Here is a 13,000-nt window from a genome sequence, read left to right on the forward strand (position 1 = left end):
GGTCTGTCCCGCCTCTCTCCCGGGTCTGTCCCAGGTCTCTCCCGGCTCTCTCCCGGCTCTCTCCCGGGTCTCTCCCGAGGCTGTCCCGGGTCTGTCCCGGCTCTCTCCCGGGTCTCTCCCGGGTCTCTCCCGGGTCTGTCCCGGGTCTCTCCCGGGCTCGGGCCCCGCTCGGCCCCGCCGCCGTTGGCTGTTCTCTGTCGCCACCGCGCGGTCGCGGCGGGCAGCGCAGCCGGTCCCGCCCCGCGAGCAGCCGAAATGTCGGGAATCGGGAATTCGGGGAAAAAGCGCCCGCTCCGGACGCGCTGCGGCCTCCTGAAACCCCGACAGCGCCGGAGGGGCACGGAAACACTGCAAGCATCTCCGGTTTTACCGGGCTGGAAGAAGGGACAGCGAACACCGGCACCGCGGCGGGTTCGCAGCGCTGCGAACACAACGCGGGCGGGGATCCATCCAAGGGACCCTTCCTACAGAAATCCCGGCTTCACTCGCTCGTTTTACACTGCTGAGAAGGACTCCTGTAAGAATCGGAGTAATTCTTTAAATATAGTAAAACAAATAGTGCCATAAAATATTTAATTTCCACCTTTAAAATATTTCTGCTTGTTAGCATAGGTTAGAACCAGTCTTTCCTTGTTTTTAATCTTGTTTTTTTGGGTTTTGGTCATTTAAAATAGGAATGAGCCATATTAAAGGTGAAATGATACTATTTGTAAAGCAGGTACAATCCCAAATTATCGATCATATGTAACAATAAATCATATGATACAGGATAAATTAAAACCTTCAGAAATGCTTCCTTGACAGGTAGCAAAGCAGAGATTCAGGAATCTACATCTGATCACGTTCAGTGATGAGATTCCAGCCCTTTACACCACTTTACCTGTTAGCAGCAAAGGAAATTCAGTCCAAACTGAGTCTCCAGCATGAAAACAAAAAGCTTTTTCCCCACTAAAATTGGCCTCTGTGCTGTTTTCCATGGATTTTCCTAATGGCCTTGGCTCCCAGGGAGTCCCAGGTTGGGATCCGCACACCCGAATTCCCATCCACGCTCCCTGACTGCGGCAGGGCTCGAGCTCAAAGAGGTTTCCTGCCTCAATTTACCTGCCTGGGAGACAAAACTGCTCTGAGCTATCTCACAGGGATGGGTCTACTCTGAAAGTTTCTAAAACCACTAACAAAATGCATATTTGTGTTTCTTTTGACTCCTTTGGTTTCCACAGAGAGATTACAGTTGGACCACACTTCAAACCCATTGGACTCCTCATTTCCATTATTAACCAAGTTCCTATTTCCTCCTTATTTCTAAAAGTTCAGCTCTGCTGAAGAACACAGAGCAGAATTTGACCTACAAACCCTCCTTGACAGTGATAATATTAAAAAAAAAGAATAAATTGGTCTGATAAACATGGTGAAAATTGGCTTTTTACACCAAATAGTGCTTCCCAAGGGATAAGAAGGGAAGGGTCCTGAAGGGGTTCCTCATCCCTGGTGCCAGCTCGTGCTCCAGACCCCCACGAGTGGGATGGATCCTGCCCTGTCTCCCTTTCTCCTGACACCTCCCAGCCACATTAAAGGGATATCTAAAAATAGAAAAGGACACAGAAAAGCTGTTTAATGTTTTCCTTGTCATTAAGACAGACTGTTTCATACAGCAGCCTGGTTCTGGTTGCATTACACCTCATGAAACAGAGCCAAAACCTGGAATTTTATGTTAAACTTCAAAAAAAGGGGGATGCTGACAACATGCAATGTGCTTTTCCCTCTGGTTTTTGTATAAAAACTCCTATGATAGCTCCATCCCAAACTCAAAACCACACAGAATTCAAGTGAGCAGCCCTTTGGTGAGGAGACAGTGCTGCACGGAAAGGAAAGGATCCCCCACTTCCCTAAATTTTAAAGAATGACTGTCAGCAATGAAGATCAATAGGGATATAAAAGATTAATACTTAATGTTTATATTGTATTTTGCTGTTTAAAAGCCCCTGACCACGAGGCCCCAAATGGCCAAGGGCCACATCTTCACTCAAATCCATGAGGGTTTGTGGCACAAATACTGGAAAATTGATCCTCCAGCAACAGCAGGAATGGTGAATATCACTGCAAAACCATTTTATATAGGCAGGACCATATCCATGAATTAACTGATTATCACAGTTCCTCCAGAAAAAAACCTGCACTTCTCTCTTTAATCAAATCACATTTACTTTGCCTGATCTGGCTTCCAGGGTTGGTTTTTTAGGGTGGACTTTTTGGTTGCTTTGTTTTTACTCCTAAGTGGGGTGGCCTTCAAAAATATCTTTGTAGACCAAGGCTCATTCCAGCTCTGAGTATCTGCCAGACAGATACACTAATCTGGGTTGTGGAATAAAGAAAAATACATTCTAGATTTTCAAATAAAGGAAAAGGGAATTCTGATTTATCATCTTGCAGTGATTCAACACATGAAAAGGTAAAACTCAGGGAAGAAAATTCCAACCTTCTGTCTATATGTCTGCATTTAAAACTTTCTGTTCTACAAGCTTGCACCTCATATAAAAATATGGCCACCTAAAATGGAAAATAAAAAAAAATTAATTTTATTATGTTCTCTTGACCACCAATTTTCTCCTAGTAGGAAAAAAGACTGCTACCTACTTTCCATAAAAAAAACCTTTGTAGCAGTCCCAGAGGAAAAGTCAAAAGTTTGACTTGAAAAACGAAGCTACTTCAAAAGCATTGTCAAACAGAGGTGAAGGTTTCTTAAAAATGCATAAATTAAAGTGTAGTGTATTCATAAATATCTCCATAACTTTACACAGTTTATTTGTGAGCAAGGTGCACATTTAGGGGAGCTACAGAATTGCTGTAAAACTACCTTAAATAAAGTAGAAAATCGATTTGTTTATTAGCTCCTGTTTGGACTCTGTGTGCGTGTGTGCATGTGTGTGGAAAAATGAAAGAAAAATGGAGAGTTTTTTTCAATAATAAAAAGGGAGTTGCACTGCAGGGCCCCTAAAGCTTGTGAAAAATTAAACTCGACGGATTCAAACTGTCCTATTTCCACTTCAAAAGAGAAGAGGCACTGAGCTCTTCCCAACTTATCTTCAAACGCCCAGCACCCTAGAAAGTTTCTTAAAAAAAAAATAAAGTCTCTAGTTCCCCCAAGCACTGTACCCGTTACTGTAGCTGCTGTCTCTCCCTCTTCTAATTATACCCATGTGAGTCTATTAATCAACTTGTAAATTATTTAGAGAGCCATGCGCTGTCTTCAGCCAGTACAAACACGCTGCATGCAAAGGCTTGCTGAAAACCAATGGAGCTCCCAGAGGGTCTCTGCAATGTTCAGACAGCTTGCAGCTCGCCAGTACAGCACTCTTAAAAACAAGAAATAACACCGAGCTTACCCCCTCAGATATCAAGATTTACTCAGCCTTTCAACTCTGAAAGTCTCGGCGAGTTTTTAACAAAGAGGAGCTGCTGCATTGTCAAATCTGTGTTTGGAGCTCAGTGATGAGAATATTAATTTGATGTCAAAAAAAAACCTAAAAATACCAACCCACCCGGAACTGAGCAAAGTGTTTTCAGTGAGACTGTGATCACAATTGCCAGGGGACCCCAACTTTCTGAGGCTACACCAAAAAGCACCCCTTTAAAACCAGAGCAATTTAAAATGAGGGAAATCTGTATTTGTACAAGTAATGGTTTTTATTAGGAAACAGGAGAAATTAGGGAATTCTAGATTTTACCCCCTACGTGCAGACTGCCATTGGGGACAGCTTCAGATATTACAACTTAAAAAAAAAAAATAGAAAAAGGAAGAGGAAAAAACCAACACAGATTGTGTGTGTTCAACTCTACCAGGCTGCAAACAGTGCAATGTTATGTGTGTTCCATGAATCAGTTTTACCTCCTGAATCTTCATTTTGGTGGGAAAAAACCCAATTACCCAAACTAATAGCAGTTCTCCCAGCTGAAAAGCAGGATCTTACTGGTTTGGGAGTGTTTTTTTTCCTCCATGCTGCTTTCCTGTCATCTCACTTTTCCTGGCTCTATTTATTACAGCCTCACAAACAGATATATTAATTAGCAGTGATCACTCCATGCTATTCCACCACAAAAACTGGACAGAATGGCATGCAGATTTCATCTGACTGATGACCTTCCCCCAAAATGCTTCTGCTTGTCCTTTCATTAATGCATCAAACACCTCAAGGGAAAAAAACCAGGGACATTTAGGTGGGGAAATCCAAAATGCTTTCTGCAGTTTTCTTTTTTGTTCTCCCAGAGTATCAAATTCTGACAGACATCTTTAGGATGGTGAACAAAGATCATGCAGATGGAACTTTAAATTCATGTTTGTCCATGTTTTTAGTGAGACATGTCCAGCAGGCTGTCCAGAACTGGAGCAACCTGAGGACAGGAATTCTGTTTAAAGGTTTCCTGCAGGCCTGGGGGGTCCATGAAAGACCTTTCCACACGGGCATCATCTGTCCAGGGCAGGGCCAAGTCTATGGAACTGCCTCCTCAGAACGTTTCAGAAGGAATCAAACCAAATAAATTAATTTATGGGACTTGTCTTGCTGCCTGTGGGAGGGTTCTGGCATTCACCTCTTACTCCGTTTCTTCCCAGGCTGCCCAAGCAAATGGTGTGTGCTGAATTTGGCATCACTGACCAAGAGTTAATCTAAGTGGAGTTAATGACCAGAAGATTTATCTTAAACTCCAATGTTGGTAATTTTCAGCCCAGACTACAGTTAATAATAACTACCCAGTACTCAGTGAAACTACAGCACCCTAAAGGAACAGTCTCTGCATTTCAGACTGGTTGTCCAAAGCACAGCTCTATGTTTATGACAGGCAGAAAGCTGTCAGGTTACTGAACTTATCACCAAAAATGCATTTTTCATTATCTAGTGTGTACCTATTGTAGACTAGAATGTCCTGGGAATTAAAAAATTAATGGGCTCAAAAATATCTATGCTGCTTTCATGAGGTAAAATAAATCACCATATACAAAATCGAGGATTTTGACAAAAAGCAGGTCTTTATGAGACAGCAAACATTAGAAAATACAGAAAATGGGAATACTGGCTTGCCTTTTGGGGTGAATAACAGAATTGTCTGGGCTATTCCTGAAATACATGGGGCATACATGAAGCAGCACTACAGGAAAAGCAGCACAAAGAATGCTGATGAATCCTAAAGCCACGAAGAGATCCGGGTTAACCAAGCAGAACTGGAGCAGAACAGACAGTGGGAGCCTCAGTAACTCAATAATGAGTCAGCCTCGAGCAGGCTGGGCTCTGAGCCTTGTTACAGCACCACCACACGCCCTGCTGGCACATCTTAAATGACTAATTGTATGCAATCAGTGGTGTCCACAAGAAGGGAAACACACTGAGATCAGTCCCCTGGGGAAGCACTTTAAGAATATATGAGGCATGTCCTCAAGTTTTTATGGCACTGCTTTCATTTTGACAAGTAATGATTGGAGAACAACATTTTTCCTGGTGTGCCTTTGGTTCCACTGCTCTGTGCCAATGTCACTTGCACGATTCCCCACCCACAGGATGAGCTAAGCCTCTTTACAACCAGAAATGGAATGAAAAGGTTGAAGTTCTAATTGTTTTTCCACTTACAGCACTGTCTGCTATGGAGTCTTTGCAGGTGAGATTTTCTGGACACTGACTGTAGTCAATCCCAGCAGGAGAATCTTCCTCCTGTTTTAACCTGGGCTGCAGCAAGAGAGCAAAGAGGGAAAGATTCCTTGCCCACCTTTCCTCTTCAGTACCCTGTGTTATTCCATTTTCTCCAAGCCTCTTGTGAGGGCAGTAATGAATTCTTGTTAGTGTTTACTAATGTAAATTCATTCTTTGCTATCCCTGGGAGAGGAGGATTAGCAAAATGACAGAACTTGTTATTTCTAGTTTTGCTGGATGATATTTATCTTTATTCAGCCCTTAATTTTGTGCTGCGTCCCAACAAATAAAATAGATCTGTGCATACCAGCAAATCTAAGGGAGAAATTTTAGCATAATGCACAGAAATATAGTTATGATCCCTATTAACATTCAGAAGTGTTGTACAGCTTTATCTGTGCATGCTGTATTAAAAAATTAATCTAAATCTGAAATAATTTCTAATTTGGAGGAAGAAAGGAATTACAACTTCAATTTCATTTTCCTGAAATGAAAGCAGCTCCCTTGGACTAAGGATGTGCATATTTTTTGGACTGGCTAAAAATTATGATCTGTGCAATTATTTTACTCTACTGGGAATGCATCTCCTTTAAGGAACATTAATGGTTAAGATGAAGTTTATAAAACACACAAAGAACATTTTAGTAAAGGAAGCTCTTAAAGGAGCTGTCTTTGAATAAACAGATCATCCAAACTCCCATCTCAGCCATAAGTGAAATTTAGAGAGTGAGGTATTTACAATCCTCCTCTCCACAGAGATGAGCAGACAGTGAAATCACAGGATGCACATGAGATTCTGAAATTATTGGAGAGCTTCAAATGATCTCCAAGTGTGAGCTGAGCTGCACTCAAACCCAGCCACGTCCAGGTCAACCAGATTGCACAGGCAGGAATTATTGCCATGCCTGGAGACCTCAAATCCACTGCACAACACACTCTGAGATCTCTTGCATTGAGTTAAATGCCCATTCTGGGTATTTCCAACTCAGAAAATCCTCCCCCAGATCTCTGTGCCCATTCCAGAAGACCCAACCTCTCTCTTGCAGGCTGCAGAGATTCCTGCTTTCCATTCCCACTCCTACTCCCAGCACTGTGGTGGCTGCATCAGGAATAAACTCAATCCATTCCCTGGAGATGAAATTCAGAGCTAAAATCCATCACCCTGTGGCTTGACAAAGTGCCTGACAGAGGAGTGGCACCCCCAAAGCTGCCAAGGATCTTCTGGAAAGGCTGGAGAAGTCCTGCAGCTCTGGGTCTGGCACCAAGGGAATTTCAGTTAATTTTAAAGTATTTCACAACTGTCTAATGCAGCCTCAGAATTAAGCTGTTGTGCAAAATTCAAAGATTTTCAAGCTTTTCACCTTACCAAATGCATTTTTTTGCTAAAAATAAAGGACAGTGAAGATTTCTCTTTGCTCAGGAGAGCTTTGCTCAAAATTCCATTAATACTGAAGTTTAACTGAGATTGCCCCATCTTCAGCACGATTATCTTGTGTTTGTACCACTGGAAACCATTTGGGCTGTTCCCAGAAACAGCACTGAAAGTTCCTCTTGCAGGCCACTGCAATTTGGCAAAATAAACATTCTTCCAGCCTCCTGCAATACAATTTCTCCTCTTTAACTACAGAAATTCTCTGATTTCTAATCCCCACCACACACAGACAGACAGGTTTAAGCTGCTGCCCTCAGGAGCTTACAGTATTTATGATTTATCTGAAATCCCTGCAGAACCTTCCAAAAGCAAAGTAAACTCAACACTCCCTGTGACAGTCCCCTCCCACAACCAAAAATGTTGATAGAAATGAAGTACAAAGAAACTTGAAGTTTAAAATATTTACATGAAAGTAGAGGAAACTGTGGTAGCATTCTGAAAGTCGACATCCAAATATAAAATGAAGCACAAGATTATTGTGCTTTGAAAGCAGTTTGGTACAGCAATGTGCTCTAAAAGCAGTTTGAACTGATAGCAGAATCCTTATTTTGATTTAGAGATTAAAACATGGAATTCAGATTTCGGAATGTGCACAAGAAATCTGAATTTCACTGGAACAGTGAATGTTTGCTTTGAGGATATAAAAAACCCCTTAGAAATCTAACTTCTCTTGTGCAGTGCTACAAATCCCATGGAATAAATGGAATTAATCGACTTTCAGACTACTCTGATTAGAATCTGACCAACAAAAATTCACTCACAATTTGATTTTTGTTTCAAATTTGTAACTACAGTGTAATGAGACAACAACGTGCCCTACCTGGGCTTCCACTGTCAATGTAAGGCTTAACGAGTTCTCCAAGTTTTGTGTTGTCTGCAACAGCTTCCTTTAGCAGTTGCCCACAGCAAACTAACAGGAAGGAAGAACAAAAAAGACACAAGGTTAAATTTTAAAAAGGAGGCAACAAAGAAAAGAAAAATAAAAAACAACCCAGAAGCTGCATACTGGAATAAGGTCACTGAATAAAATAAAAGTTGTATGTTTTTTGAGTTTGTTGTTAGGGTTGTGGGGGGGTTTTTTTGTTTGTTGTGGGGTTGTTTTTTTTTTTTTGGCCAGAGTGAAAAGCAAGGAGACTGAGGATATGGAATAAAAAAAAAAGAATATATTTGGCAAAGAACATATTAAAAATTGAGAGAATGATATTAATCAAATATATTTCAGAAATAACAACTCAAGGGATTGCTAGTGGCTTTCACTTTTTATAAACTTGTAATTACTGAATAAAGTTCCAGCTGCTGAGCAGCATCTGAGCCACGCTGCTGGAGGTGCAGCAGGAAGGGCCTCCCTGGATTATTTAATGATCATGTAAGGATTACATTTAAAAAACTGTGCTAATGCAATATTATCATTGATTTCAAACACACAGAGCACCAGGAAATGCAGATTTCAGGTTTGAGCCAGGACAGCTGTACATGAAATATTCTTGGTTTGGGCTAGGACAGGCAAGGGAACCAAGACATGGAGGGGTCACAGAGCAGCAGAAACCCTGGTCACAACTCAAATTTGGTAAATATTAGCTATAGCTCCCCCTGTAAACTACTCAATTAATAATCCTAAATTGATTGCTTTCTTCCTGGAATCAATAGCACCGCCAGGCAGTGACTCTGATGGGAGAAGATGGAGCCCTTTAATCAGTTTATTGCTGTTAATCACACAGGCCAACAGGAGTGAGAACCCCCAGCAGTGTTCCTGGGACAGAGCTGATCAAGTTCAATGTTTAAGTGACAATTTGAACAGTCACCAGTTGTCCTGGAGAAGTAAATTCATATTCACCATAAACAGTGTAAAAACATAACAGAAACTCAGTGCACAGACCCCAATTTAAGTCACCTAATAAGTACACATCTAAATTCAATCCAATTCATTTAAACTATTTAAATATTTAAACACAGATTTAAAATTTTGAGCCTGTGCTTCAAGCCCAATACACCTTAGAAATAAGGTGTATGCTGAATATTATTCTGAAGAATGATGGTCTTCCAGCTCTGTATTAAACATTTAACTCTTCTAATATCTGGGCTACAGAATTCAACAATAAAATAAATTCAAATAAAATTCAACATATGGACAAAACATTGGTAATGATTTTTAATAAAAAGAGCTCCAAGTCTCTCATATTGTAGTTAATTAAAAAAAAATATGCAAATTTTGACCTAGATGGAACACTATGAAACCTGCAGTTTTAGAAAAAAAGTTGAAAAAAAAATCAAAAGGACAAGGACAAAATAATTTTTAATACATTCGAGCATGTTTTGCTCTGTATAAGTCATTTACACAATTGATAAAAACACAGCTTTGAATAAATCTACAAATATTTCGTTTTTCACATGATATTTTAAAATACAGCAATGGCACAATAAGTGGCAGCAGAAATATTCTGTTAAACTTGCCTTTTATTTAAGTAAGGCAATGTGACTAATCAGCAAATTTTACAGCTAGAAATTTGTTTAAAATAATTTATGGCTACTCCACTGTTAGAAGACATTAGAGAATATAGAAAATATTGCACTGATCCTATCACCAAGCTGCACTTTTATATACAGAACTTTTTAACATTTGAATGCTAATCATGAACAAGTCTCAGGCAATATTTTTTGGACTTCCTTTACAAAAGAAAGATGATGAATTTTTAACTAATTCCTTCATTTTCTGCTCACATTATTCGAGATGAGCAGAGCCTGTGCCTTCACTAAAGTTCAGAGTGAATTCTGTTTTAAAAGTGCCCCAATTTTGGGCAGACCTTACTCATGATCCATAGAAGAACTCAGAGCACTACAGGAGTCTAACAATGGAAAAATACAGATGTAAAAGGTGTAAAAAATGATGGAAGGATGACTAAAAAACCTTAGAGCTGGTTTGTCACTGGTTTACACTTCTTTATTCAAATACTTTTCACTTCCCTCAAAAAATTTGACATCCACAGCAATGGACTAAGAGAGACATTTTATAAGCGAGCAAAAAAGACAAAAGATAAATGATCAAAAAGAGAGAAAGGGAGAATTGAGCAAAGTGCATATTTACTGAGAACTTACTGTTGACAACATCGTATTTCTGAGCTATTAGTGCTGCCTGCAGGCTCTTCCCACTGCCTGGGGGGCCAAAAAAGAGAATCCGGGGGGTGAAGGGGGCAGCAGATCTGTGCCGGGTCTGGACAAAGGCAAGAACTAGAACAGGGGAAAAAGGCAAAAAAATACAACTTTTAACCCATTTCTTGAAAAAAAATTAAATATAAGCGTTGATGAGCTACTCTCTTTAAAAAATAAATGTTGTCATGTTGATCATGGTTTATTTCATCTTGGAAATATCCAGACTCTGCACCCAAAATCAGGACACTGCTGGAACTGTCCTGTCAGCAATTCACTCTGAGAGGCATTTTAGAGACCTCACTATCATTACATTCCTCTTTCTTTCATCAGTGCCTGTCAAACCATTTTAAAGAGCAGATTCAATTAATAATTGCTCTCTCACCATGTTGTTTTTAGCAGAAGTAATTTTTGCTTGATAGCTACAATTTTACCATGCAAATTATAGAGGGCTGTAATTACATTTAATACTTTCTGCAGTTTCTGAACAAATATTTAAGTGTAAAAACTTGGGATGTTAAATTAATGACATTTATCCAGCTGTGTGTGATTAAGGCTCCTAATTAAATATTATAGACTTGTAGCACAGTGTGTCATGACATTGCTCAGCATTGACAACACAGAACTGAGTGTGGATATTTTATTCTTCTCCAATAATTTTTGTGTAACTTGTAAATATTTGAGCTTCTCTGCCTGATTCCACTCATTTGCTGGACATCATCCTCCTAAATTTTGCTTCAAGCAGGAAATAGCACTTTTAGCTCAGCCTGCAGGTTTGGAAAGACCACAGGATGTTTGAAGCATCATCAGCCACGTTATAGAGACCTGGACTTTGGTAGAATCCCAAAAGAGAACCAGAGAGAAGCCAAAATATGTCACAGTTTTGGCAGTGAGGACAAATTGGGATTGTATTTGGACATTCCTGTGCCCATTTGATGGCTGAGAATAGCAGAGAAGGGAGCAGCTCAAGCCACACAAGTTTTCCAGGGATGAATCAAACACCAAGGCTAAACTTTCTGGCTCTGATCCCACCTGGCCATGACTAAAGCAGCAAGGACACATCTGCACAAGCTCTGATTCCTCTGGGATTGCACTGGATACAACTAAAGGTGAGCCCAGACGAGCTGCAGCCTCTCTCAGTTTTTGTGAGATCTTCACTTCCAATAAAAGACTCTCTAAAGAGTCCTTGTAATAAAAAAAAAGTATTTTAGGCTAAGGAAAAGGACAAAGTTAAACATGACTGTTTGTATGAGTCATAAGCTAGATTTAAAAAAGTATGAAAGGATTGGTGGGGAACACCCTGAGGATCAGGATTTTAAGTGCCATTGTCAACACATTGCTCTGTACCAACAATTTTTTCAGAGAAGCCTCCCTCAGATATTTTGGTATGATTAGAAAATAATTTCTGATAAAGAAGCATCTCCAGCAAATTCCAATTTCTACATAGCAGCCCTAAAATATTGAGAAACTCAAACTGCAGCCACATGGGATTGTATCCACCTCTCCCTGCAGTGCTGGAATCCTGCACTGCCCCACTGAATTGGGTGTCACATCCCACATTAGGGCAGCAGCAACGGCATTAAAGTCCACAAAATTTTATAGCTGTGTGAAACAAGCCACAATACCACTCATATTTATGAGAGATCTTCTATGTTTTTAAAACTCTAGCTGGGGCAATAAAAATCTAAAGAAAAAACCTGGAAAATCCTACTAGAAAATAGTGTTTGCTGCATGGCTTCCTAAATCCTGAGTATCAGCTACCCCAGTGTGCTCCAGTTATTCTGAACATTTTCCACAACCCAGTGTATTGAAAAGCACAAACATTACAGGCAAAGCACCCTGCTTACAAATGATGCTTAATTTGCAGTAAATAACCAAGTTAATTAGGAGTAATGATCCCCTAGACAGTCTCCACATCTAATTATTCTTAAAAAAAAAATCTGGCTGCTTGATGCACTGCAGAAAAAAGATCTAGAGAGGATTTTTTCATTCCAGTTTTCAATTTATCTCACTACATTATTAATTAATAATAATTAATATTCAGGCACTCACATTTTTATTTACAATTCAAGGCATGAATTCTTTATGAATGATGATATGAACTTTTAAATTTAATTAAGTAATTTAGAGGTAATTAATGTGTAAATTCAGAATATAAACTTCCTACTTGTTTATCTTAAAAGTGCAGCACTTGTTATTTAAAAAAGAGACCTTTTTGAGATGCAAAATTACTGGGATATAAGAGATCATCTGCAGACTGACAGCTACAAAGTACATCATCAATTGGTCTTTCTGGCAGTTTCCTTATTTTCTTCTAGAAGGATCAACATTAAAAGTCAGACTGCATTACAGTCAAGCAAAGGCAAACAAGAACTGTTGAACAGGAAAGCTCCCAGCACAAACAGCTTTTAAACAATGAAATTCTCCTGGCTTTGAACTATTCCTTGTTGTTCTCAGAGTTTGGAAGGTTCTGGTCCTTTGGGAGATGAGCAGTTGAGCCACAGGGCTCCCTTTTAGGAGAGAGATTCACAGAAAGGACGGTGACATTTGCTCTACTGAGTCAGCTCTTCCTTGGCAGGACTGTGAGCTAAGAATTTCCAGTTATCTGCACTTACTCCAGTAAAATAATCACCAGGAACAGCCCAAATGCTGTTCTAGAGAGAGCACAACTCAGCTGGGAGCTGTCTGTGCTGCCTAATCCTGCAAAGTGACCCTAACAGCCAGGAGCCACCCCTCAAACAGAATT

At 40.0% G+C, this 13,000-nt stretch overlaps 1 protein-coding gene across 5 annotated transcripts in view; it reads right to left on the minus strand.

The window, feature by feature from the left end:
- AK8 (adenylate kinase 8) overlaps positions 1-13,000 on the minus strand; it is a 68,228-nt gene that overhangs the window by 31,341 nt on the left and 23,887 nt on the right. For all 5 annotated transcript variants that reach the window (XM_063409602.1, XM_063409600.1, XM_063409603.1 and 2 more), the window contains 2 exons: positions 10,204-10,335; positions 7,931-8,020 (listed from right to left, as the gene is read on the minus strand). In XM_063409602.1, the coding sequence (XP_063265672.1) occupies positions 7,931-8,020; positions 10,204-10,335 (222 nt within the window). The remainder of the gene's footprint in view (positions 1-7,930; positions 8,021-10,203; positions 10,336-13,000) is intronic.

This window comes from Prinia subflava, chromosome 12 (assembly GCF_021018805.1).
Source record: "Prinia subflava isolate CZ2003 ecotype Zambia chromosome 12, Cam_Psub_1.2, whole genome shotgun sequence".
NCBI classification, from domain to species: domain Eukaryota; kingdom Metazoa; phylum Chordata; class Aves; order Passeriformes; family Cisticolidae; genus Prinia; species Prinia subflava.